The sequence below is a fragment of the Palaemon carinicauda genome, chromosome 40, assembly GCF_036898095.1.
Source record: "Palaemon carinicauda isolate YSFRI2023 chromosome 40, ASM3689809v2, whole genome shotgun sequence".
Classification (NCBI taxonomy): Eukaryota; Metazoa; Arthropoda; class Malacostraca; order Decapoda; family Palaemonidae; genus Palaemon; species Palaemon carinicauda.
Genome location: NC_090764.1, coordinates 64178210 through 64202794, shown reverse-complemented (window position 1 = coordinate 64202794; position 24585 = coordinate 64178210). Strand labels below are relative to the sequence as shown.

Below are 24585 nucleotides of genomic sequence, written 5' to 3'. Positions count from 1 at the left end.
ATATGCAAACCCTTTCACCATGTTGTAGTATCCCACTCAGAACATTCAGTTCAAATGAACCAAGAAACAACGAACTGTACAGACACGTTAGATATGGCTAATAAGAAAAGACTCAACCCAGAAACATAATAAACCTCATAAATTCATCCGCTAAAATAACAATCAAATCATTCATGCAAAAGACCTACCATGGTAATCAGTTTACTTTGAGCAGATAAAAAAAAGGGTGTCTTAGGGTCAAGTAATTGTCTAAAACACTTTTTAACCTAACCATTCACACAGTATTTATTACAGCCGTTATATGATACAAAAAACCATTACATATGAGTATTTGCTCAAATCTTTATGTCATACGGGGGAAGTCATATACGTCCTTCAAAGAAAGCAACTCTGCTTACCCCATACAAATGGGGAAAAGCACGTTAATAGAAGGAGAAAAAAGTCATATATCACAGAAAATGTTCTTCAATACTTGACTACATTCTATAATGCAGAAGTAAAACCAGAGATTTATAAAACATTGGAATGGAGGATTCCATCATGAACTAAGACTAGTATATCTTGGATATAGATTAAAATTCTACCTAACTCGAAGAATGACAAACAAACGAAAATATATCCTCTAACCTCAATCATTTGAGCAATGCTCTGTTCTGTTTAAATTTTTCGTAAAATGGAATTCAGTTAGTAGGAAGAGATTCTTTTCCCCTTTTTGGAGAATTGGTAATGTTACTCCATCAGGCAAATGTGTTTGTGGTAGCTCTAGACCAGCTAATTTGAACGTCTTTCGGTAAAACGTCTAAATAGGTTTGGTGGAGGTAATAATCTGTTCCTAGTTTGCAATTTGGCTTTTGTAAAGGCCTTGGAGCATGTGATGCCCCTCTCACAATATCCAATACTGTACAGAAATCCCTTGGTCGTAGTCAGGAAGTTTGTTTCACGGACATTGATTTTAGTGCTGTTTTCAAACTCAAACAGTTGGGAGTGAGTGGGTCTTTTCTTAGAATCATTACTTATTTTTAAGTAATAGATTGCAAAGATTATTATTATTATTATTATTAATTGCTAAGCTACAACCCTAGTTGGAAAAGCAGGATGCTATAAGCCCAGGGGCCCAACAGGGAAAATAGCCCAGTGAGGAAAGGAAACAAGGGAAAATAAAATATTTCAAGAGCAGTAACAACATTAAAATAAACATTTCCTAAATAAACTACTGTAAATACTTTAACAAAACAACAGGAGGAGGAATTAGATAGAATAGTGTGCCCGAATGTACCCTTAAGCAAGAGAACTCTAACCCAAGACAATGGAAGACCATGGTACAGAGGCTATGACACTACCCAAGACTAGAGAACAATGGTTTGATTTTGGAGTGTCCTTCTCCTAGAAGAGCTGCTTACCATAGCTAAAGAGTCTCTTCTACCCTTACCAAGAGGAGAGTAGCCACTGAACAATTACACTGCAGTAGTTAACCCCTTGGGTGAAGAATTGTTTGATAATCACAGAGTTGTCAGTGTATGAGGACAGAGGAGGATATGTAAAGAATAGCCCAGACTATTCGGTGCATGTGTAGGCAAAGGGAAAGAACCATAACCAGAGAGAAGAATTCAATGTACTACTGTCTTGCTAGTCAAAGGACCCTATAACTCTCTAGAGGTAGTATCTCAATGGGGTGCTGGTGCCCTGGCCAACCTACTACCTAGATTAGTTGTTGATGGGCACCATAGTGATTATAAGTATGTGATATCTGGTGTCCCTTAGGGTAGTGTTCTTGGCACATTACTTTTCATACTACATACACATGTTATGTAGTTTGGCCTAGAAAACAAGCTCATTGTATATGCAGATGATGCTACTCTCTTTGTCTCAATTCTATCTCTTGGATGTAGAACTGGGGTTGCTGAATCCCTTAATGAAGAGCTAGCTATAGTAAGTGCATGGTGTTAATTATGGAGCATGGAGTTATATCCTAAGTCTATCTATCGGGACTCAACCGAGTTCGGCTGGTACTGCTAGGGTGCCAAAGCTCACCCTCCCCAGTTATCCACCACAGATGAAGCTTCAGAACGCTGAATCCCCTACTGCTGCTACCTCCGAGTTCATTCAAAGCGACCGGAGGAAGCAGCAGGGCCTACTGGAACTGCATCATAATCGCTCGCCATTCATTCGTATTTCTAGCACGCTCTCTTGCCTCTCTCACATCTATCCTCCTATCACCCAGAGCTTTCTTCACTCCATCCATCCACCCAAACCTTGGCCTTCCTCTTGTACTTCTCCCATCAACTCTTGCATTCATCACCTTCTTTAGCAGATGGCCATTTTCCATTCTCACAACATGGCTAAACCACCTCAACACATTCATATCCACTCTAGCTGCTGAATAATTTCTTACACCCATTCTCACCCTCACTATTTTGTTCCTAACCCTATCTACTCGAAATACACCAGCCATACTCCTCAGACACTTCATCTCAAACACATTCAATTTCTGTGTCTCCGTCCTTTCATTCCCCACAACTCCGATCCATACATCACAGTTGGTACAATCACTTTTTCATACAGAACTCTCTTTACATTCATGCCTAACCCTCTATTCCTTACCAAACCCTTCACTGCCCCCAACACTTTGCATCCCATGACGTACATCTGCTTCCACTCAACTCCACCATTTGCTGCAACAACAGACAGACAGTCGCTCCTCAACATATAGATCTCTACATTGACAATGATTCTTTAACTATATACAACTTTAACATTTTAGGTATGATTTTTTATTGCAAATTAACTTTCGAGAATCACATTGAGCCTGTTCTTCAATTGCACAAAATATTTTCTTATTGAAAAAGACTTTTAGATTTTCAGTGATCAATCTTTTCAGAAGAATTTTTTTATTTCTTTCAATTTACCCTGTTTTGAGTATTGTTCTCCTGTCTGGTCTTCAGCTGCTAACTCATCTTAACTCATCCTGAAGACAATTGAGGTGGGTTCAAAATTATCTTCGTATGTACAATTATCCTGCCTTTACCTTTGAAAATTATAATACTGTAAATTAAATATGACCAGCATATGCATAAGGACTCTCTTGAATCATCATATTATTAGCCTGTTCCACTTGCCTTTCTCCAACTTTGGGTGAGACTTGAGGTATGCAAACTTCACTTTTAGTTAGAATTATTTTGCCTACCAGCTCCTTCCAAACTGAAATATCAATAATTTCCTCTTGGTAAGGGGGTAGAAGAGATTCTTTAGCTATGGTAAGCAGCTCTCCTAAGAGAAGAAGACTCCAAAATCAAACCACTGTTATCGAGTCTTGGGTAGTGTCATAGCCTCTGTACCATGGTCTTCCACTCTCTTGGGTTAGAGTCCTCTTGCTTGAGGGTACACTCGGGCACACTATTCTATCTTATTTCTCTAATTCTCCTGTTTTTTTTTTTTTTTAAGTTTTTATAAGAGATATTTATTTTAATGTTGTTACTCTTAAAATCTTAAAATATTTCATTTTCCTTTCCTCACAGATCTATTTTTCCTGTTGGAGCCCTGGGCTTATAGCATCCTGCTTTTCCAACTAAGGTTGTAGCTTAGCAAATAATAATAATAATAATAATAATATAGCTTTAAACTATCGATCTCCAATTTAGAAAGCTTAAAATCATAACAGGATGAACCTGCTATTATTTAGTAGAGAAGGCCAAATGAGGGATATTGGTAATAAGAGTGAGAAATGGAAACCATAGTATGTACAGGATCATATCATGAATATTATAGGGTGAATTATAAAATGGGATAAGAGCTAGTGGGAGAAATATTACATGAAACTCGGTCCCTAGTTGGGCTCCCATAGACAAAGTAGCCATTTACTTCACATTCTTTAAATCTACTGTACCTGGAATATCCATACAAACTTCACCTATCTTGTACTATAGAATCTTTGCCTCTGCTAGTATAACTGTAAAAATCTCAAATAGGTCAAAATTAGTTCCATTTCTGTACATTGTAGTTTTATTACAGACGATAAGTTTCTACTCTGTACACAATCCTTGAACAATAAAACTTGATAGAAATCACATTTGCACACTCCAAATTGACGACAATGGCATGAAACGAGATATCACTTTCGTAGCTGTCATTGCATGAATATTTCATAACATACGTCAGAGGCCGTGGCTTGTGGCGCACTTTAGCTAAAGTGCTCTTTATGATACAAGGGGGCCAGTTAAACAAAGTGATGCCTAATCTCTAGTTTTAAATTTATCAACTAGAGCTGTGGTTTCAGACATATAGCACAATGATTAAAGGGTAAGACTAACTGAAATCCATAGGCCTGAGTCTTCCAAATCTTCTAGTGCTTTGTGGAGCCCAGTTGAAAGTTTGATCAACTAATCTCTCTCGGGGAGTGGGAAGGACAAGGCCAAGCCATCTCCATCTACCACTCAACATGATCACATCCACATATGGCACTCAACTTATCTCTCTTATAGTTTAATTTCTAATCCTGTCCTTCCATTTCACTCCCAATATTCTTCTGAGGGCTTTGTTCTAAAATCTAAAAAATCTGTTAGATATGGTTTCATTGGCACACAACGACTCATGTCCATACAGTAACACTGATCTCACTAAACTGATATACACCCTGATTTTTATATGTAATTTCCAGCAATTTGATTTCCAAATTTTACTTAACCTAGCCATAGTTTGATTTCTTTTTTTCAATTTTTCATTAAACTCAAATTCTAAAGATCCTGTATTAGAGATCAGTTCCTAATTATTTACATAATTCCACCTAATTAATCCTTTCTCCTTCCAATGATATTTCATCTTCCATTGCATATTCCATTCTCTGTCTTTCTTTTATTTATCTTTAGCCCAACCTCATGTGATATTTCATGCATTCTGGTAAGAAAGCTTTGCAAGTCCTGTGGTGTTCTGCTAATCTGTGGTGTTCTGCTAATAAGGACAGCATCATGAGCATATTGTAGGTCATCTAATTTCCAGTTACCAATCCAATCCTTCACCATCCCCAACTGTTCTATGCATTAAAAAATCCATGAGGAGGATAAACAACATAAGAGACAACACATTCCCTTGGAGTACTCCACTGTTTACTGAAAATTCATTTGATAGGACTCCGCTAAAATTAACTTTGCACTTGCTATGCTCATGAACAGACTCAATCAAATTTTCATACTGTACTTTATTCAAGAGGAACTCCATAATAACGCTGAACTCTAAACAAAATTAGCCGGTGCATACTGTCAAAGGCCTTTTTGTAGTCCACAAATGCCATCAAAAGTGGATTTCTATATTCTACATATTGCTGTATATATCTTAAAATGTTATTTTTATAATAAAATAAATTTTTGAATATACTTACCCGGTGATTATATAAGCTGCAGCTCTGCTGCCCGACAGAAAAAATCTACGCTCAAAATCCGCCAGCGATCGCTATGCAGGTAGGGGGTGTACTTCAACAGCGCCATCTGTCGTGCAGGTACTCAGTACTCAATGTAAACACAGAACTCAATTTTCTCCTCGGTCCACTGGGTCTCTATTGGGGAGGAAGGGAGGGTCCTTTAATATATAATCACCGGGTAAGTATATTCAAAAATTTATTTTATTATAAAAATAACATTTTTCAATATTAAACTTAGCCGGTGATTATATAAGCTGATTCACACCCAGGGGGGTGGGTAGAGACCAGCATTAATTGTTTACATTATTATGAGCTAAGGATTTTGTATTTCATTTTAGCAGTTATTCAAAATAACAAACATAAAATAAATAAGTACCTGGTAAGGAAGTCGACTTGAACAATTACTCTGCCTTTTTTAAGTACGTCTTCCTTACTGAGCCTCGCGATCCTCTTAGGATGCTGAGCGACTCCTAGGAGCTGAAGTATCAAGGGTTGCAACCCATACTACAGGACCTCATCAAAACCTCTAATCTAGGCGCTTCTCAAGAAAAGAATTTGACCACCTGCCAAATCAACCAGGATGCGAAAGGCTTCTTAGCCTTCCGGACAACCCAAAAACAACAATAAAAAACATTTCAAGAGAAAGATTAAAAAAGGTTATGGAATTAGGGGAATGTAGTGGTTGAGCCCTCACCCACTACTGCACTCGCTGCTACGAATGGTCCCAGGGTGTACCAGTTCTCGTAAAGAGACTGGACATCTTTAAGATAAAAAGACGCGAACACTGACTTGCTTCTCCAATAGGTTGCGTCCATTATACTCTGCAGATATCTATTTTGTTTAAAGGCCACTGAAGTAGCGACAGCTCTAACTTCATGTGTCCTTACCTTCAGCAAAGCATGGTCTTCCTCATTCAGATGGGAATGAGCTTCTCGTATCAACAGTCTGATATAATAGGATACTGTATTCTTTGACATAGGCAAAGAAGGTTTCTTAATAGAACACCATAAAGCTTCTGACTGTCCTCGTAAAGGTTTAGTTCGTCTTAAATAGAACTTAAGAGCTCTAAACGGGCATAAGACTCTTTCTAGTTCATTTCCAACCCTATTTGAAAGGCTTGGAATATCGAACGATTTCGGCCAAGGGCGAGAAGGTAGCTCGTTTTTGGCTAGAAAACCAAGCTGTAAAGAACATGTAGCCGTTTCAGATGAAAATCCGATGTTCCTGCTGAAGGCGTGAATCTCACTGACTCTTTTAGCTGTGGCTAAGCAAACCAGGAAAAGAGTCTTTAAAGTGAGATCTTTAAAGGAGGCTGATTGTAGTGGCTCGAATCTTTCTGACATCAGGAATCTTAGTACCACGTCTAAATTCCATCCAGGTGTAGCCAAACGACGCTCCTTCGTGGTCTCAAAAGACTTAAGGAGGTCCTGTAGATCTTTGTTGTTGGAAAGATCTAAGCCTCTGTGACGGAAGACTGTTGCCAACATGCTTCTGTAACCTTTGATAGTGGGAGCTGAAAGAGATCTTTCTTTCCTCACGTATAATAGGAAGTCAGCTATTTGGGTTACAGAGGTATTGGTCGAGGATACTGATACCGACTTGCACCAGTTTCGGAAGACTTCCCACTTCGACTGGTAGACTCTAAGAGTGGATGTCCTCCTTGCTCTAGCAATCACCCTGGCTGCCTCCTTCGAAAAGCCTCTAGCTCTAGAGAGTCTTTCGATAGTCTGAAGGCAGTCAGACGAAGAGCGTGGAGGCCTGGGTGTACCTTCTTTACGTGTGGCTGACGTAGAAGGTCCACTCTTAGAGGAAGAGTTCTGGGAACGTCCACCAGCCATTGAAGTACCTCGGTGAACCATTCTCTCGCGGGCCAGAGGGGAGCAACTAACGTCAACCTTGTCCCTTCGTGAGAGGCGAACTTCTGCAGTACCTTGTTGACAATCTTGAACGGGGGGAATGCATAAAGGTCTAGATGGGACCAATCCAGTAGAAAGGCATCTATATGAACTGCTGCTGGGTCCGGGATTGGTGAGCAATATATTGGGAGCCTCTTGGTCATCGAGGTTGCGAAGAGATCTATGGTAGGTTGGCCCCATGTGGCCCATAGTCTCTTGCACACATCCTTGTGTAGGGTCCATTCTGTTGGAATGATTTGACCCCTCCGACTGAGGCAATCCGCCATGACATTCATATTGCCTTGGATGAACCTCGTTACTAGAGAAAGGTTTAGATCTCTTGACCAGGTGAGGAGGTCCCTTGCGATCTCGTACAACGTCATAGAATGGGTCCCTCCTTGCTTGGAGATGTACGCCAAGGCCGTGGTGTTGTCCGAGTTCACCTCCACCACTTTGCCTTGAAGGAGGGACTTGAAGCTTTTCAAGGCCAGATGAACTGCCAGTAGCTCCTTGCAGTTGATATGTAACGTTCTTTGATTCGAGTTCCACGTTCCCGAGCATTCCCGACTGTCCAATGTCGCACCCCAGCCCGTGTCCGATGCGTCCGAGAAGAGAACGTGGTTGGGGGTCTGAACAGCCAGGGGCAGACCCTCTCTGAGGTTGATACTGTCCTTCCACCAAGTCAGTGATGACTTCATCTTCTCGGAAATGGGGATCGAGACCGCTTCTAGCGTCTTGTCCTTTTTCCAGTAAACAGCTAGGTGAAATTGAAGGGGACGGAGGTGTAGTCTCCCTAACAAAACGAACTGTTCCAGGGATGATAGCGTCCCTATCAGACTCATCCACTGTCTGACTGAACATCGTTCCTTCTTTAGCATGTTCTGGATGCATACCTGGGCTTGACTTGTTCTGGGGGCCGACGGAAAAGCCCGAAAAGCTTGACTGTGAATCTCCATCCCTAAATACATTATAGTTTGGGATGGGACCAGTTGGGACTTTTCCATATTGACCAGGAGACCCAATTCCTTGATCAGATCTAGAGTCCACTTTAGATTCTCCAGACAGCGACGACTGGAAGAAGCTCTTAGCAGCCAGTCGTCCAAATAGAGGGAGGCTCTGATATCCGCTAAATGCAGGAATTTGGCAATATTCCTCATCAGCCTCGTAAACACAAGAGGAGCCGTGCTTAGGCCAAAGCACAGGGCTTGAAATTGGTAGACAACCTTTTCGTAAACGAATCTCAGAAAAGGTTGGGATTCTGGGTGGATGGGGACGTGAAAGTATGCGTCCCTTAGGTCTAAAGAGACCATCCAGTCTTCCTTCCTGACCGCTGCTAGAACTGACTTTGTGGTCTCCATGGCGAACGTCTGCTTTGTGACAAAGACATTCAGCGCACTGACGTCTAGCACCGGCCTCCACCCTCCTGTCTTCTTTACCACTAAGAAGAGACGGTTGTAGAAGCCCGGGGATTGATGGTCCCGGACTTTGACTACCGCTCCCTTTTCTAGTAAGAGAGACACCTCCTGCTTCAAAGCTAGCCTCTTGTCTTCCTGTCTGTACCTGGGAGAGAGATCGATGGGAGACGTTGCTAGAGGGGGTTTGCGGACAAACGGGATCTTGTACCCTTCTCTGAGCAACTTCACAGATTGTGCATCTGCGCCCCTTTTCTCCCAGGTCTGCCAGAAGTTCTTGAGTCTGGCTCCCACTGCTGTCTGAAGAAGGTGGCAGTCAGACTCTGCCTTTAAAGGACTTGGTACCTTTCTTCTTCCCACGTCTCCCTTCGGCACGAGCACCTCCTCTGCTGGAGGCTCTGCCACGAAAGGGCGGAATGAATCTGGACGCTGGAGTGTCCATCCTGGGTCTAGACACGGTAGGCAAAGGGGTGGCTTTGCGGGCAGAGGACGCAACCAGGTCATGGGTGTCTTTCTGAATCAAGGAGGTAGCAATCTCCTTTATCAAGTCCTCTGGGAAGAGACACTTTGAGAGGAGCAAAAAGAAGTTCCGATCTCTGACACGGTGTTACTCCAGCTGACAGGAAAGAGCAAAGGTTTTCCCGTTTCTTGAGGACCCCGGATACGAACGAAGCCGCAAGCTCACTGGATCCGTCACGTATGGCCTTGTCCATGCAGGACATAATGAGCAAGGAAGTTTCCTTGTCAGAAGGGGAGATCTTCCTGCTCAAAGCTCCCAGACACCAGTCCAAAAAGTTAAAAACCTCGAAGGCTCTAACACTCCTTTCAACAGATGGTCTAAGTCTGAAGGAGACCAACATATCTTAGAGCGTCTCATGGCTAGCCTGCGGGGAGAGTCTACTAGACTTGAGAAGTCGCCCTGGGCAGAGGCAGGAACTCCCAAGCCGAGAACTTCTCCCGTGGCATACCAGATGCTCGATCTGGAAGAGAGTCTCGCAGGGGGAAACGTAAATGCTGTCTTCCCAAGGTTCTTTTTGGACTGCATCCAATCTCCTAACACTCGTAAAGCTCTCTTGGACGAGCGGGCGAGGACGAGTTTCGTAAAGGCAGGCGTGGATGACTGCGTGCCTAAAGCAAACTGACGGAGGAGAGCGTGGAGCCGCAGATACAAACTGATCAGGATACATCTCCTTGAACAGCGCAAGAACTTTTCTAAAGTCCAAGGAGGGTTGCGTGGTCTTGGGTTCGTCGATGTCCGTATGTGGGTCGTCAATGTGTGCAGCGTCATCATCATCAGAGAGTCCATCATCTGAAAACTGAGGAGGAAGCGGCAAAGGAGTAGGAATCGGCTGGTCAGCTGAGTCCGGCAGCACGGGTGCACGCGTGACTGAACCGGACGCAACGTCATGGAACTGTTGCCCAGTCTGTGAACTGGCAACAACCATAGCAGCGCGGGGACGCAAAGCGTCTACTCCAGACTGTCTAGTTTGCTGTGGGCGAGTAGAGGTAACCACACTGGGTTGCGGAGGTTGACGCACCGCGTCAAAACAAAACAACTTAGGCTGTTGTTGTAACTCGCGAACGTCAACGGAAGGTTCCGTGCGTCGCTGAACGTCAACATGCGGCTGGCAGGGTACACTGGAACGCATGAGTGGCGGGACTCTCACAGCTGGAGTGCGGGAGAAGGTAGCCTCAGCGTCCACTGGACGCACAACCGTGGGTGGTTGTAGGCTAGAGGTTGGTGCAGCGTCAACCTTCTCCCCACGAAAGTCCTGCATCAATGACGTTAACTGTGACTGCATGGTCTGCAGCAAAGACCACTTAGGGTCTAAAGGAGCAGGTGCGGCAACAGACGGTGTTACTGCCTGATGCGGTACCGCTTTGCCTCTCTTAGGAGGTGAGCAGTCGTCGGAAGACTGCAGCGAGTCCGAACTGACCCAGTGGCTACAACTGGGCCGTTGGACTTGCGCGGAAGGGACCGACTTGCGCTTAAGAGGCCGCGAGACCTTGGTCCATGGTTTCTTACGAGAAACCTCTTCCGCAGACGAGGAATAAATGGGCTCTCTCGTCTTCGTGTGGGTGGGGCGATCTTGGTTAGATACGCCCGAAACCACGGAGGGAACGTCTGTTCGCTGATTAAAGCCTCTCGAACCCTTTGGTCGTACGACATTGCTTCTCCCCTGGGCTTGGGAGCTTGCAAGAGGTCCCGGACTGGGAGGACGACAGGCACGAACAGACGAACCCTCAAGCGCAACACTATCCACAACACTTTCCACAACACTACCACTCACTTTATCACTACCCACTGCACTCTTGCACTTCAACTCCTTGACGTCTGCCATGAGTTGGTTACGGTCACTAGCCAAGGACTCGACTCTCTCACCCAGAGCCTGGATGGCACGCATCATATCTGCCATCGAAGGTTGTTGAGTGCTAGAAGGGGGATCAGGAGCAACCACTACAGGGGAAGAAATAGGTTGTGGGGCATGAGGAGAGGAAAATTCAACGGAGCGAGATGAACTTCTCCTGACTCTATCTCTCTCTAGCCTACGTGTATATTTCTGGAATTCGATAAAATCGAATTCCGAAAGCCCAATGCATTCCTCACATCGATCTTCCAATTGACAGGTTTTATCCCGACAATTGGAACAAACGGTGTGAGGATCGATAGAGGCCTTTGGAAGATGCCTTGAACAGTCCCTAGCATTACATTTCCTGAACTTAGGGACTTGAGAAGGGTCAGCCATTTTGAATTAGTCAAAGGGGAATTCAAAATCTATCCAAAGTCGTCAACAAATAATCCGATATCAACAAAAGAATGCAAGGATGTATTGAAGATAACGTCTGCAAAGCGAAAGCTCAAAACTAGAAATGTGTACTTCACCAAAATTTGTGAAAACCAATCCAGTAAGCAACAGCGAATTTAGTAGGTCTTGCCGGTGGCACGACAGAGAGAAAATTGAGTTCTATGTTTACATTGAGTACTGAGTACCTGCACGACAGATGGCGCTGTTGAAGTACCCCCCCTACCTGCATAGCGATCGCTGGCGGATTTTGAGCGTAGAGTTTTTCTGTCGGGCAGCAGAGCTGCAGCTTATATAATCACCGGCTAAGTTTAATATTGAAAAATGAAAATTTGGTCAGTACAACTTCTAACTTTTCTAAATCCTGCTTATTCATCTCTCAGATTTTCATCAATCTTTCTCCCCAGTCTCTTGAGAATGAGCATATTACATTTTTATGACAACTGACATAACTAGTTCCCATTCATAAAGTTTTGCCTCTTCTCGCCAAATTCTATAAAATAATCTTGTAAGTATTCTAGAGTCACTTCATTTTCAACAGATATAATCTCAGCAGTTATTCCATGGTATCCAGGGGCTTACCATTTCTTTAGTTTTAATGATACCTTTGACTTCAAACACGCTGAATTCATTTATGGGCCCATCAAGGTCTTCCTCAGTTTCAGGTATATCAATCAAATTATTCCCTTCATGTCTCCTATTCATGGCCCCACTAAAGTGTTCCATCTAATGTTGTCTTTCTTCATCTTCTGTTGTTATAACATATACCATATTACAAAAAAACTTTCATTATTCCGCCCAATAATATTTGAGATTCCCTGTATATCATAAACTAGTGGCTCATTATGCATAATTGCAAGTCTTTTCTAAATTACCACCACACCTGCATTGAAGTACTTTCTGAATAGTATACATACACATATTTTAGCCATTTATTACAGTACTCCTTTTATCAATTTAGCCAAAATCTTGTTTTTAACCCTTTTACCCCCAAAGGACGTACTGGTACGTTTCACAAAACCCATCCCTTTACCCCCATGGACGTACCGGTACGTCCTTGCAAAAAAATGCTATAAAAATCTATTTTTTCATAATTTTGATAATTTTTTGAGAAAATTCAGGCATTTTCCAAGAGAATGAGACCAACCCGACCTCTCTATGACAAAAAATAAGGCTGTTAGAGCAATTTAAAAGAAATATACTGCAAAATGTGCTGGGGAAAAAATAACCCCTTGGGGGTTAAGGGTTGGAAATTTCCAAAGAGCCTGGGGGTAAAAGGGTTAATACACATAAAAATCAATAGTAACAATAAAATAATGACATTTTGCAACCTAAAAAATCAAAGTAATGGTATTTTGTGATTGCAAGTTGCATCAAGAGCAAAGCAAACAGCAAAGTCTACAATAAACTCAGTAGGCTACCTGTTAAACAATCAATGTTAAACATAATCATGCTTTGTTATCTAAGACCTTCAATAATTGTATGCCCTAACTTCAAGGTTTTGCAGCATATCCCGAGTCCTTCCTTTACTGTTCCCTCATAATAAGTGATTGCAAAGCCCCTAAACCCTCTGGTTGTGCAGACACTACAGTTTGTTTGCCATCATCAAGAATGTTAGAAAGTAATTATAATTATCTTAACTGCAGAGATTGATCAAAGGCCTTAATCTTAAGACTTGGTGCTCAGTCCAGGTCATAATTTATTAATAGCAGCTTGATGATCTTCACTCCATTTTTATGTTTTCTATTAACCTTAGGTTGATATCTTTTGTAATTAAATTTTTACTTACATGTATACTGTACTTTAAAATTCTTAGTCCTAATTTTCATTTTCTGTTGTCTTTTTAGAGCCTTTGATTATTCACATTTATATCTTATTCCTTTTTTATTCATTTAAGATTAGGTACCATTTGACAACTAAATGACCACCAGACAAACGCTCAATGCCCATCCACCTGCAGTAGTAGTAAAGAAAAAACAAATAAAAAAACTTACTTTTCCTTTGTCGAGTCACTTGACGTCCATTTCTTTGGGCCCTTATCCTTGGTATGCTGTTTATCTTCCTATGGATAAAAGAAAACATAGTAAGAGTTAGCATACAATAATTTGAAAATTTTTAGCACCTCAAAATCATAAATTTTAAAAGTAATTTGCATTTCTCCTAGCTATACAAACACCCTTCCTTTACTAGGGAAATGCCCATTGAAGAAATTACTAAGAGCTGACAGCTACAGGTGGGATAGGGGTAAGCATCGCTCCCTTGCCTGCTTGCCGAGCCTTCAATTTGATTTTATCAGAGAATTGCAGGGTGGATGAAGTGGGAAGTGAAACCTACTTGACTCAGGAAAAATAAAATTACTTATAAAATTTGTGATTTGTTCCTTCGAGAATACAAACCATTGTCCTTTTAGTAGGGGAGTTATCCTTAGGAGGTAGTTAGTCCCGCTCGCCAAACTGGTTGGCTAACAACCCGGGATCACAATGCTCAGTCCTGGAAGGAGAGCAGACCAAAGGATCCTTACATCCCATGACTCAAAATTAAACAGTGTCACACCCCAGAGATTTTTCAAACAAGAACCTATGTTTCTCCTGTGAGAACACTGTCCCTGTTAAGGTCTATTTTAAAGTAGTGGGTTTGCCTTAACTCTCACACTACTTTTCATAAGGAATTGGGATATTATACACTTCTACTATATCAGTAAAATCACTACCCATCACTAGTGTGCTCCCCTTCACCTTGCGTCCCTTCCAGCTCAATAGCACCATGAGGGCTGACCACAAGGGAGGGGAAAACGAAGGAAAAAAGAAAGTAAACATTCTCACTCTCATAACTTAGACTTATGTAGCCATTGCTTTCCTAGACACGATGCTATTTGTTCTGTTCATGAATGAGTCTCACTAGACCACTTGGTGGGCAGCTACCATGGGTCTTATGGAAAATGTGTCCAAGAACTTGTGGGCGCAATCCCAAATGTGTTATGCCGTAAAGGTGTTATGTTTCTTCCGGATGCCTGCCCTCAACACATGGGCAACCGAGTGGTTCTTCTTTGAAGGCCAAAGTGGTACAAATCCCCCTGACTTCATGAGCTCTAGGATGGGTGGAAGTCAATGGTGTGTTTAGTGGCTCCTTAGAAGCTCTACTGATAATTTCAAGCCAGAGGGAAATGGCATTTTTAGAGATCATCTTTGTCCTTCCTCCCTGTACTCAGGAAGAGGCACTGTAACTGCCACTTAGATGATTGCATATGTTATAGGTAGAGTGTCAAAGGACACTGAAAAAGAATCAAATCTAGAGTCAATGATCAATTGGTTTTGAATCTTTGCTACAATTTCCAGCACATATGAGATCTACCTTCCCCACTTGGAATGTGATACTAAGTACAGACCATGTACTTTGGTCAAAGCTAAAGCTACCCAAGAAGAAGAAGAAAAAAAAAAAAAAAAAAAAAAAAAAAAAAAAAAAAAAAAAAAAAAAAAAAAAAAAAAAAAACAACAACTGTCAAATGAGGCAAGCCTCATCAGTTTATATAAAGCTTTTCTGAGTGACCTTAGTACTCTGGTCACATTTCAAGTGGGGGGGATATGATTTCATGAGGGGGGGGGGACTGTTCAACAATCCAAATCAGAGTCTAAAATTACTACAAGGAAGAGATATCGAATCTTTTCAGCGGGCAATAGCCTTTTGCCATCGACACCGAGGAGTTTCTCATTCGGTAGTTAAACAAGAAAATCTGTAATTAGTGGAACAGAGGCTCCAAGTGGAAAAGTGTCACACCTACGACATTAATCACAGTGGAGGGTCCACTTCGCCTGTTAGACTGCTGTTGAAGACTTCAACTTACAGTTTGCCGCATTGTGGTACCTCTTCACTTGCAGCTAGCACAGGAGATCGTGCCATGTCAGGAGCTCTCAGAACCTCCATTAAGAGACTGAGAGGGTCTGGCTACCATTCCACATGTGGCCACCTCAGTGCCAATAGTGTCTTAATAGTTTATACATGAAAGATCTATTTTAATGTTGTTACGGTTCTTAGAATATTCTATACTAATTATTCACTACTTCTCTTGTAGTGTATTTCATTATTTGCTTTCCTGACTGGGCTATCTTTCCCTGTTGGAACCCTTGGGCTGTAGCATCTTGTTTTTCAAACTAGGGTTGTAGCTTATCTAGTAATAATAATATTGAACTGCATCTTTTAAAGCTGCTGCTTGGTCCAGCTGGCAAAGGGGCAGCGAAACAGTACCTACTTGCTTGTTGACATAAGCTACTACGGTGATGTTGCTCATCAACACAACTGAGTGACCTCATGTTGCGGAAGTGGATCAAAGCCAGGTATGCCTCCTTCAATTACTACAGGATTACGTGAGATTGTTTGTCTTCTGTTCATAGACCTGAAGTAGAGCGCCTTAAAATATGTGCTCCACATCCCTCTCTGAACACATTTGAATAAAAGAGTAACACTGGAGGAAGATCTGGGGTGAAAGTAGTTTGTCGGGACAGGTGTAAACTTTCTTCTTACTTGTCAAATCAATTTTCTTTATGATGATGATGTTATTTTGGTCTAAAATACGATAATGTGAAGCTAGTTTTATGATTAACAAAATATGATTTAATGTTACCTTGCCAGTAGTAAACCCAGCAGGAAAGCATACACAGGGTTGAGACTTAGTCTAGGATAAGGTAAGAATACGGCAGTCTAAGGGGGGGGGTCACAGGGGACGGTAGGTAAATAGGTAAGAATAAGGATCTTAGTTTAAGTTAGCTGGTGTTATTGTGTTTGATTCCCTTTTAAAATGTGTTTTTTCAATCATAACTTTTGAAATTTTACACCAGGTCTGTCCCTACAAACTACAAAGGCTCTTAGGCTCTTGCAAGGTGGTATCTGCTAAAAGGTTCTTCTCCTGGAACCATCAGGACAGATCCACTCGTACCTACAGTGTCACTCTTACTAGTGCATTTGGTGGATCTAACAAATGATGCCAGCTGGTCTTCAGGGTCCATTGCACTGAGCAAAGATGTAGCTCCCGTGCAACATCAGATGCTCTAATGAAGTTAGATGTCCTAAAAGTCTGCCACTGCTTAGCTGTGAGGGAATTGTGGGTAAAGAAGGGCTTTTTCACCCTTCTTAACCTCTGCAATGGAAAGACTCTTGTGTTAGATTGTGTCTATTATCATTCTCATGTAAACAATCGGTTAAGACTTGGGTGGGAACAGACTTTTCTTGATTTACCAGGATCCCGAGATCCCAACTAAAGTCAAGGTCCCTGTGGGTCAAAAGTTGGGTCTGCCTCTGCTAACAGAAGCCAATCATCGTGATACCAAGAAGTCTTATACACATCGTGAGTGACCAAGCTGACACCAGTGTGAACAACTGTGGGGCTGTGGACAGTCCAAAACAGAGGATGCAAATCTGGAATTTCCTCATTCCCAGGATGAACCGAAGGTACTTCTGGAGTTCTGGTGAATTGGAATCTGGAAATAAGCATCCTTCACATCTATGGACAGAAATAAGTTGTCCAGATGGGACAGGTCAATGACTTGCCACCAGACAGCTTCTGTACCAGAAACGAATTCCAGTAAAACCCAGTAGAAGAGGCCTCGACCTCCTCTATCGCTTTCTTTCCCAACATCTTTGAGTCCTTTCCCTGGAAAACCATGTCTTTGTAGTAGCTGTTCAAGTATAATTAGTGGCTCATTGGAGATTGAGACACAGAAGGGCAAGTCCGTGAAAGGGAAATGGTATCCTACTTGCAGTACCTCCACAGTCTAAGGCTCTGCCCCTTGGAATTGCCAACTTGTAAGACGACTTTTCTGGTATCCCAAGCTGCCTTGGAGGTGAGCTCTTGAATTTTGCAGCTGTAGTGGGTGGCTGCTTAAAGGTAGCAGCTCTCGTGAAGGAGGCCAAACTCCATTTTTGCCTCCACCTCTCCAGGTGGAAAGAGGGAAGCACTGCATAAGTGGTTTCTCAATAACGAGTCTGGAGGCCACTTACCTCGCAAACTTATTGACCACTGCATCGCAGCATTTTAGTAGCCAGGTGCTCCACTTCTTCTTCTTCTTTGTCTATATCTTTTCCCACTTCTATGTGGGGTCGAGGTTTCTGGTCAGCTTTCTCCATCTACCTCTGTCCCACACCTCATCACCGGTTAACCCCTTTGATCGAAGGTCATCCTTGATACAGTCCACCCACCTTTGCTTTGGTCTCCCTCTCCTTGTCGTTCCCCGTACCTCCATTTCCATTACTCTCCTCCCAATATACTGTTCATCTCTTCTCATGACATGACCACACCACCTCAGTCTACTTTCTTAGATCTTATCCGATAGTTTTCTAACTCCTGTGGTACCCCTAATTACCTCATTCCGTATCTTATCTCTTCTTGTCACCCCACACATCCATCTCTACATTCTCATCTCCGCCACATCCATCTTCTTCTCTTCCGTCTTCTTTATTGCCCACGTCTTCGCTCCATACATCATTGCCGGTCTCACAACTGTCCTGTGTACTTTACCTTTCAACTTAACCCCTATTTTCCTGTCGCACTGGTGTACCATATTATTAGCTCCTCATAATGTTTGCGTATCTTAGAATCTAATACGTCTTCAGATACCACAAAATATGAGCGCGTGCTGGACCAGTGGTCAATCTTGGATGTAGACCATAACACTAACATTGCAGCTACTTCCATACTCCTGACATCCATTGCAGCTAAAGTCAACAGTTGCTGTGCTACTTTCCGTTAGTCGGCCCTAAAGTCAGCGTCACTACCTCTGGGTCCAAGGAGGAAGGGGAGAAGGATGTTTTCCCTCTGTCACATATAGTTTGTCTGGTTTGAGAAAACCAGAGGAATCAAACTTGGATGAGCAACATGCCCTCAAGGAGTCTTTCTTGATGGACAATTGTGCCTCCAACTTCTGTTATCATCTTTTTCGTTTACCATTACTAAGGCAGTTCAAGAGTGACTTCAAGCCTTGTGGACTGGTGAAGAAGGTCTGCCTCCCTGAGAAGGACACCTTTGGAGCCTCGCTCAGCTTGTTGAGCATTCTAATCCTGCCCAACACTCAGGAACGATGACTGCTTCAGGCTCATTCACTGTTGGTTCCAAAGGTAATACCTCGACAGACCCCAGTGAGTCAGTACCACAGGAAGCCAGTTAAGGTTCTGGGAGGCAAGCCTTGGTTGCCTTCAACCAATGCGCCTGGAGACTCCGGATCTAGACTCACTTTAGTTGCTAGTTTAGGTGTAACCTGCCTATTTGAGCAATATACAATCTCAGCGCTCTTAATGGAGATGATTGTGACCATGACTTTACCCTCAGGTGAGATGTGCCCCTCCCTCACTTGAAACTGTCTGCTCAGGGGAAGATAAAAAGCTTAGTTAGATGTCTCTTACTCACGCACCTAGGGTCTTCTAAGGGTGCAGGGAAAAAGAACTGGACGTGCAAGTAATGGAGAAGCGCATCTGTTCTCTTTCAAGTGTGCCCTCAATGCATCACATCTTTCTAATGCATGGAGGTGTCTCTCCTGCAGGAGTAATAAAAACTGTTTACATACTACTCTTTCTGGCTCGTGTGCTGGTGTGTGGCATGCTAAAAGTTTGTGCCCCAATGGGGGAAATACAACTGGTGAGTAATCTGCTGGACACTTGTTTCTTGGGCATGTACTGATAATTCATATGCCACGCCACTCAACTGGAGTAAAAGTCAAGAGAGATGTGCACTACTAGTTGCACGCAAGAGATGTTCTGAGCGCTTTCCATTAGGGAGCCAGATTTAGCACTTGTAGCAATCTCAGATGAGTAAACACTCTACTTTGACTCCGACGAGTCAGAGCGGTCAATATCTCCCACATGTGCCAGCAACACTCGAAGCAAGCGAAGAGGAGGTTAGCACGCAAGGGTGCCGCTCATCTGCGTGGAGGAGAGTTTCAGCCCTAGCAAGCTCAACAGTCAGTACCATTTTATGGGTAGAGCATGAGGTTGGGACTCGAGCACTGACATTCTGATGCCCAGCAGCAGCCTTCTCTTCAGATGAGTTAAGGGCAGCTCAAGCCGCTCCCTGAAGGGTGAGCCCTGAAGGCCCAAGGATGGCCAAAGCTGGAGCAGAGCGACATACAGCCTGTCCTCCATGCATACAGGAAAAAAGGTTGGAGCTTCTACCCAAGTTGAGGCCACTCTGTTTCACCAAAGGAAGCAACGGAGTTTACCTCCTTGGAAACCTGGTCCTGGTTAGCAATGTCACCTCTCCTGCCCGTCCTCTGAAGAGGAAAGCGAAGAAGGACCAGGGCGGCTAGTTTCGGAGTTCTGAAGAAGGGACCTTGCCGATTTTCTCTGCCTTGCGGAAGACACAGGAGAAGTCATACTTGATTTCCTTCTTCCTCCTACCACGAAGCCTAAGCTACTGGGAGGGTGACCAATGTCTGTACTCCTCACACAGCAAGCCCGAATCGCAGTGATGCCTTCTGCAAGTATGGCATAAGGACAATTGTACACCTCAACGCAGTGTCTATCTGGCAGATCTAGGCGCTTCCGCATGCCGTTGTGCTTACCATTCATTTTGAAAGCTAAAGAAAAAGAATTAGTAATAAATAATTGGCAGGTTGGAGAGTGCCGAGTACACCTCTGTGCAGCTAGGTGGCAAAAATCAAAGTGAAGGCTTGGCAAGCTAGCAGGGCTTTGCCCCACCCCTCGCCAATTCCAGCTTTTGCCGAAATCATACCCTACTAAAGGACAAGGGTTTGTATTCATGTAAGAATAAAAATAGATTCACAAATAAACAGAAGAAATTGACCCTCAGCTCATAAGCTACAATGGAGTATTCTAACAAAGAAAAGTTCTGGACTCTCTAAGGGCTGGAATTATAGAGTTTTTAATTCATAAAATATCACCGAATGTATGAAAAACTTGCCTCACAAAGTTCACCAATGTAATAGTCTGCCATCATAGTTCGTGCATCTGTTGAATGACCAACATCTTCGAATGCTTCAGTTGTATTAGAGCCAGCCTGCTCCAAGAGAACCTCTTCACCACCAGGATGCTGGAAAAGATAACATAAAATCAGTACAATATTAGAGAAATATATACACACAAAATTAAGAGGCCAAAAGAACGGACATTAAATTGGCCTTCCAAATGAAGTTACTGTATTAAATGGCCAACCCTTAGAACACTCATAATCAACCTCGTGATTCATTTAAACTCAGAGCTTTTCTCTGACGTGGGAACAATAAACTTTAGTGTAAATTGTAATGGCATTTCTTTAGTTTTAGTTTCCATAAAGGAATAAAAATGATCTTTACAGATGAAATATGACAAATTCGGAGATAATTTGTATTTTTCCTAACCATACAAACCTTAGCTATTTACATAGGGTTTACTTTCGGCGTAGCTGAAATGACAAGCAATTAGATTTTAACGAGGGTTAAACTACCCCCCCGTGCTAGTTAGCACGGGGGTAGCGTGGTAGCTAGCTAACCCCCCCCCACACACACACACACCGGTGAGCTGCCTCACTTCACTTAGAGGTAGGACTTGTCTTTGGACACAGGGTTGGCGGGCAAATATGTGTAAATAGCTAAGGTTTGTATGGTTAGGAAAAATACAAATTATCTCCGAATTTGTCATTTGTTCCGTAACCGAAATACAAACCACGCTATTTACATGGGTGACTTACCCTTAGGCAGGGTGGAAAGTCCCCCGCCTTACTGGCTTTGGCTTACCCGGGGACTCAGAATCCGAGTGAGCAGCACTTAGAGAAAAAGTGTCCCTGTGCCTCGCAAGTTGCAAGAAACGAGCGGCCTACATAAGTTGTGTGTGGAGAGATAAAGTGAGACTCATCCTAGGAAGTTGACCTGAAGTCCTTTATATGGAATTCTAGGCTAGGGCGTCCCCATACCACCTCGTCAGGGTATGGGGGACGCGACAGTATTATACTTAATACTAGGAACACAAGTAAGCATGGTTTACCTGCAGAGGTTTGAGGTCAGCTATGCAGAGACCCAGGATGCTGCATTCCCCAAGAGAGGGGAGAATGAAGAAAGAAGTAAGGGCCAGACATACTCTTTCATTCACGCAGACTAAAATCGGGTAACAGTGCCCTCAACCTTCTGCTACTTGTTCATTAAGGAGCCTGAGGTTAGACCAGCTGTTGTGCAGCCACCACAGGGCCGATAGAAAAAGTATCGAGGCTCCTGTGGGTCACGTCCTGCAGGTAGTGGGCTGTGAAGGTTGTTTGACGCTTCCAGACCCAACTTGTAGAACCTGCGTCACAGAGAAGTTTCTATTGAAGGCCAGGGACGTGGCGATGCCCCTGACATCTTGTGCTCTAGGGCGACGTGACGGAGGAGGGTCTGGATTCAAGGCGTGATGAATGGTCCGTCAAATCCAGGCTGAGATGGTATTCTTGGTGACCCTCCTCTTCGTCCTTCCCGTGCTCACAAACAGAGCTTGCACGCGGGGACGGATTGCAGCTGTTCTCTTCAGATAACATCTCAGACTTCTTACTGGGCAGAGTAGCAGATGATCTGGGTCATCTGTTACGGAACGGAGACTCATAACCCTGAAGGAGTCGAACCGTGGGTCCGACACTCCAGGGTTCTGAGTCTTGGCAACAAACTTAGGGACGAACCTGAACGTTACCTCCCCCCATCCCCTTGAATGGGTGATGTCGTACGAGAGACCATGAAGTTCACTGACTCGCTTGGCCAAAGCCAGAGCGAGTAGGAATGCCGTCTTCCAAGTCAGGTGTTGGTCAGACGGGGGTCTCTTCAGAGCCCTGAGGACCCTAACCACGTTCCAAGGAGGCGGTCTCACTTCCGACAGAGGGCAGGCAAGCTCGTAGCTTCGTATGAGTAAGGAAAGTTCCAGCGAGGAGGAAATGTCTATTCCTTTCAGCCTGAAGGCAAGGCTTAAGGCTGAGCGATAGCCTTTCACCGCAGAGACCGAAAGGCGCATTTCCTCCCGCAAGTAAACGAGTAACACTGATATTGCTGGAATAGAGGCATCGAGGGGAGAGATACTCCCCCCACGACACCAACCACAGAAGACTCTCCACTTCGCCTGGTAGACCCCTGCGGATGACTTTCGCAGGTGTCGAGACATCCTTTCAGCAACTTGTTGCGAAAAGCCTCTCTCAGTGAGGAGACGCTGGATAGTCTCCAGGCGTGAAGCCGAAGCGATGCTACGGCTTTGTGGAAGATGTTGCAATGTGGTTGTCTGAGTAGCTCGTGTCGTGGGGGAAGCTCTCTCGGGGGTTCCGTCAGGAGCTGCAGAAGGTCCGGGAACCACTCTGCATGATGCCATAGCGGAGCTATTAAGGTCATCGACAGGTTGACCGATAGTATGGTCTTGTTGAGCACCCTTCTCATCAGACAGAATGGTGGGAAGGCGTAGACGTCGATGTTGTCCCACCGTTGTTGGAAGGCATCTTGCCAGAGTGCCTTGGGGTCCGGGACTGGGGAGCAGTACAGTGGCAGCTTGAAATTCAAGGCTCTCGCGAACAGGTCCGCTGTCGGGGAACCCCACAAAGTCAGGACTTTGTTGGCTACTTGAGGATCCAAAGACCACTCGGTACTCACTATCTGCGAAGCTCTGCTCAAGACTGTCGGCGAGCACATTCCTTTTGCCAGGAATGAAGCGAGCTGATAGACGTATCGAGTGGACTTCGGTCCATCTCAGTATCTCTACTGCAAGATGGGATAGCTGTTGTGAAAAGGTACCTCCCTGTTTGTTGATATAAGCCACTACTGTGGTGTTGTTGCTCATCACCACCACGGAGTGGCCCGCCAGGGTCTGTTGGAACTGTTGAAGGGCCCGAAATACGGCCTTCATCTCTAGCAGGTTGATGTGGAGGTTCCTTTCTGATTCTGACCATAGGCCTGAGGCACTCTGGTTCAGAACGTGGGGCCCCCACCCTTCTTTTGATGCGTCCGAGAACAGCATCAAATCCGGGTGAAGGACGAAAAGATCCACTCCCTTTCGAAGGTTGTCGTCGGTCAGCCACCATCGCAGGTCCGTCTGTTCCACAGGTCCTATCGAGACTAGAGAGTCCGGGGGTACGATGCCTTGATCCCACCGGGACTTGAGCCGCCACTGCAGGGATCTCATCCTGAGGCGGCCGTTGGGATCTAGACGGGCCAAGGAGGCTAGGTGACCTAAGAGACGTAACCAAGATTGGGCTTATCGACTGAGGAAAGGCTTTGCAACCCTCCTCAGCCTTGCTATCCTGTCGTCTGATGGAAAGGCTTTGTGGAGATTGGTGTCTAATATCATGCCTAGATATACCAGTCGTTGTGTTGGGAGCAGAGAAGCAAATTCCCAGAAGCCTGTCTCGGTGTCGAAGAAGGGTCGACTCCGAGTCTGCCAGGATCGGCCAGTCGTCCAGATAACGGAGGAGACGGATGCCGTTCCTGTGCGTCCACGAAGATATCAGTGTGAACACTCTGGTGAACACCTGGGGTGCTGTGGAGAGACCAAAACACAGCACCTTGAACTGGTAGATCTTGCTGTCTAGGCTGAATCTTAGGTACTTCCTGGAAGACGGATGGATTGGGATCTGGAAGTACGCGTCCTTCAGATCCAGTGTGCACATGAAGTCTTGCGGTCTCACTGCAAGTCTGACCGTGTCTGCTGTCTCCATGCTGAACGAAGTTTGCTTAACAAACTTGTTCAGGGCTGAGAGGCCGATGACGGGTCTCCAGCCTCCAAACGCCTTCTTTACAAGAAAGAGTCGACTAAAGAAGCCTGGGGAGCCGTCCACGACCTTCTGGAGAGCATCCTTCTTGAGCATGGTCTCGAAATCTGCACGAAGGGCTAGCCCTTTTGCCGATCCCGTGGCATAGGAGCTCAACAACACTGGATTCGCTGTCAGGGGAGGTTGAGATGATATGAACGGGACGCAATATCCTTGACCGATCACTGAGACCGTCCAAGAATCGGCCCCGTGTTGATGCCACCTGAGCACGCAACTTTGCAGGCATCCCCCCCACAGGTGGACGCAGCTTTGCAGGCATCCCCCCACAGGTGGACACGCAGGGGGATTGCCAATCCTAGCGTTTGTGGCCTCGGCCGCT

The 24585-nt window shown here is 44.2% G+C and overlaps 1 protein-coding gene across 2 annotated transcripts in view; it reads right to left on the bottom strand.

The window, feature by feature from the left end:
* LOC137631822 (cytochrome b5-like) overlaps positions 1–24585 on the bottom strand; it is a 42499-nt gene that overhangs the window by 5884 nt on the left and 12030 nt on the right. For both annotated transcript variants that reach the window (XM_068363825.1, XM_068363824.1), the window contains exons 2-3: positions 20420–20552; positions 13516–13579 (exon numbers count right to left, since the gene is read on the bottom strand). In XM_068363825.1, the coding sequence (XP_068219926.1) occupies positions 13516–13579; positions 20420–20552 (197 nt within the window). The remainder of the gene's footprint in view (positions 1–13515; positions 13580–20419; positions 20553–24585) is intronic.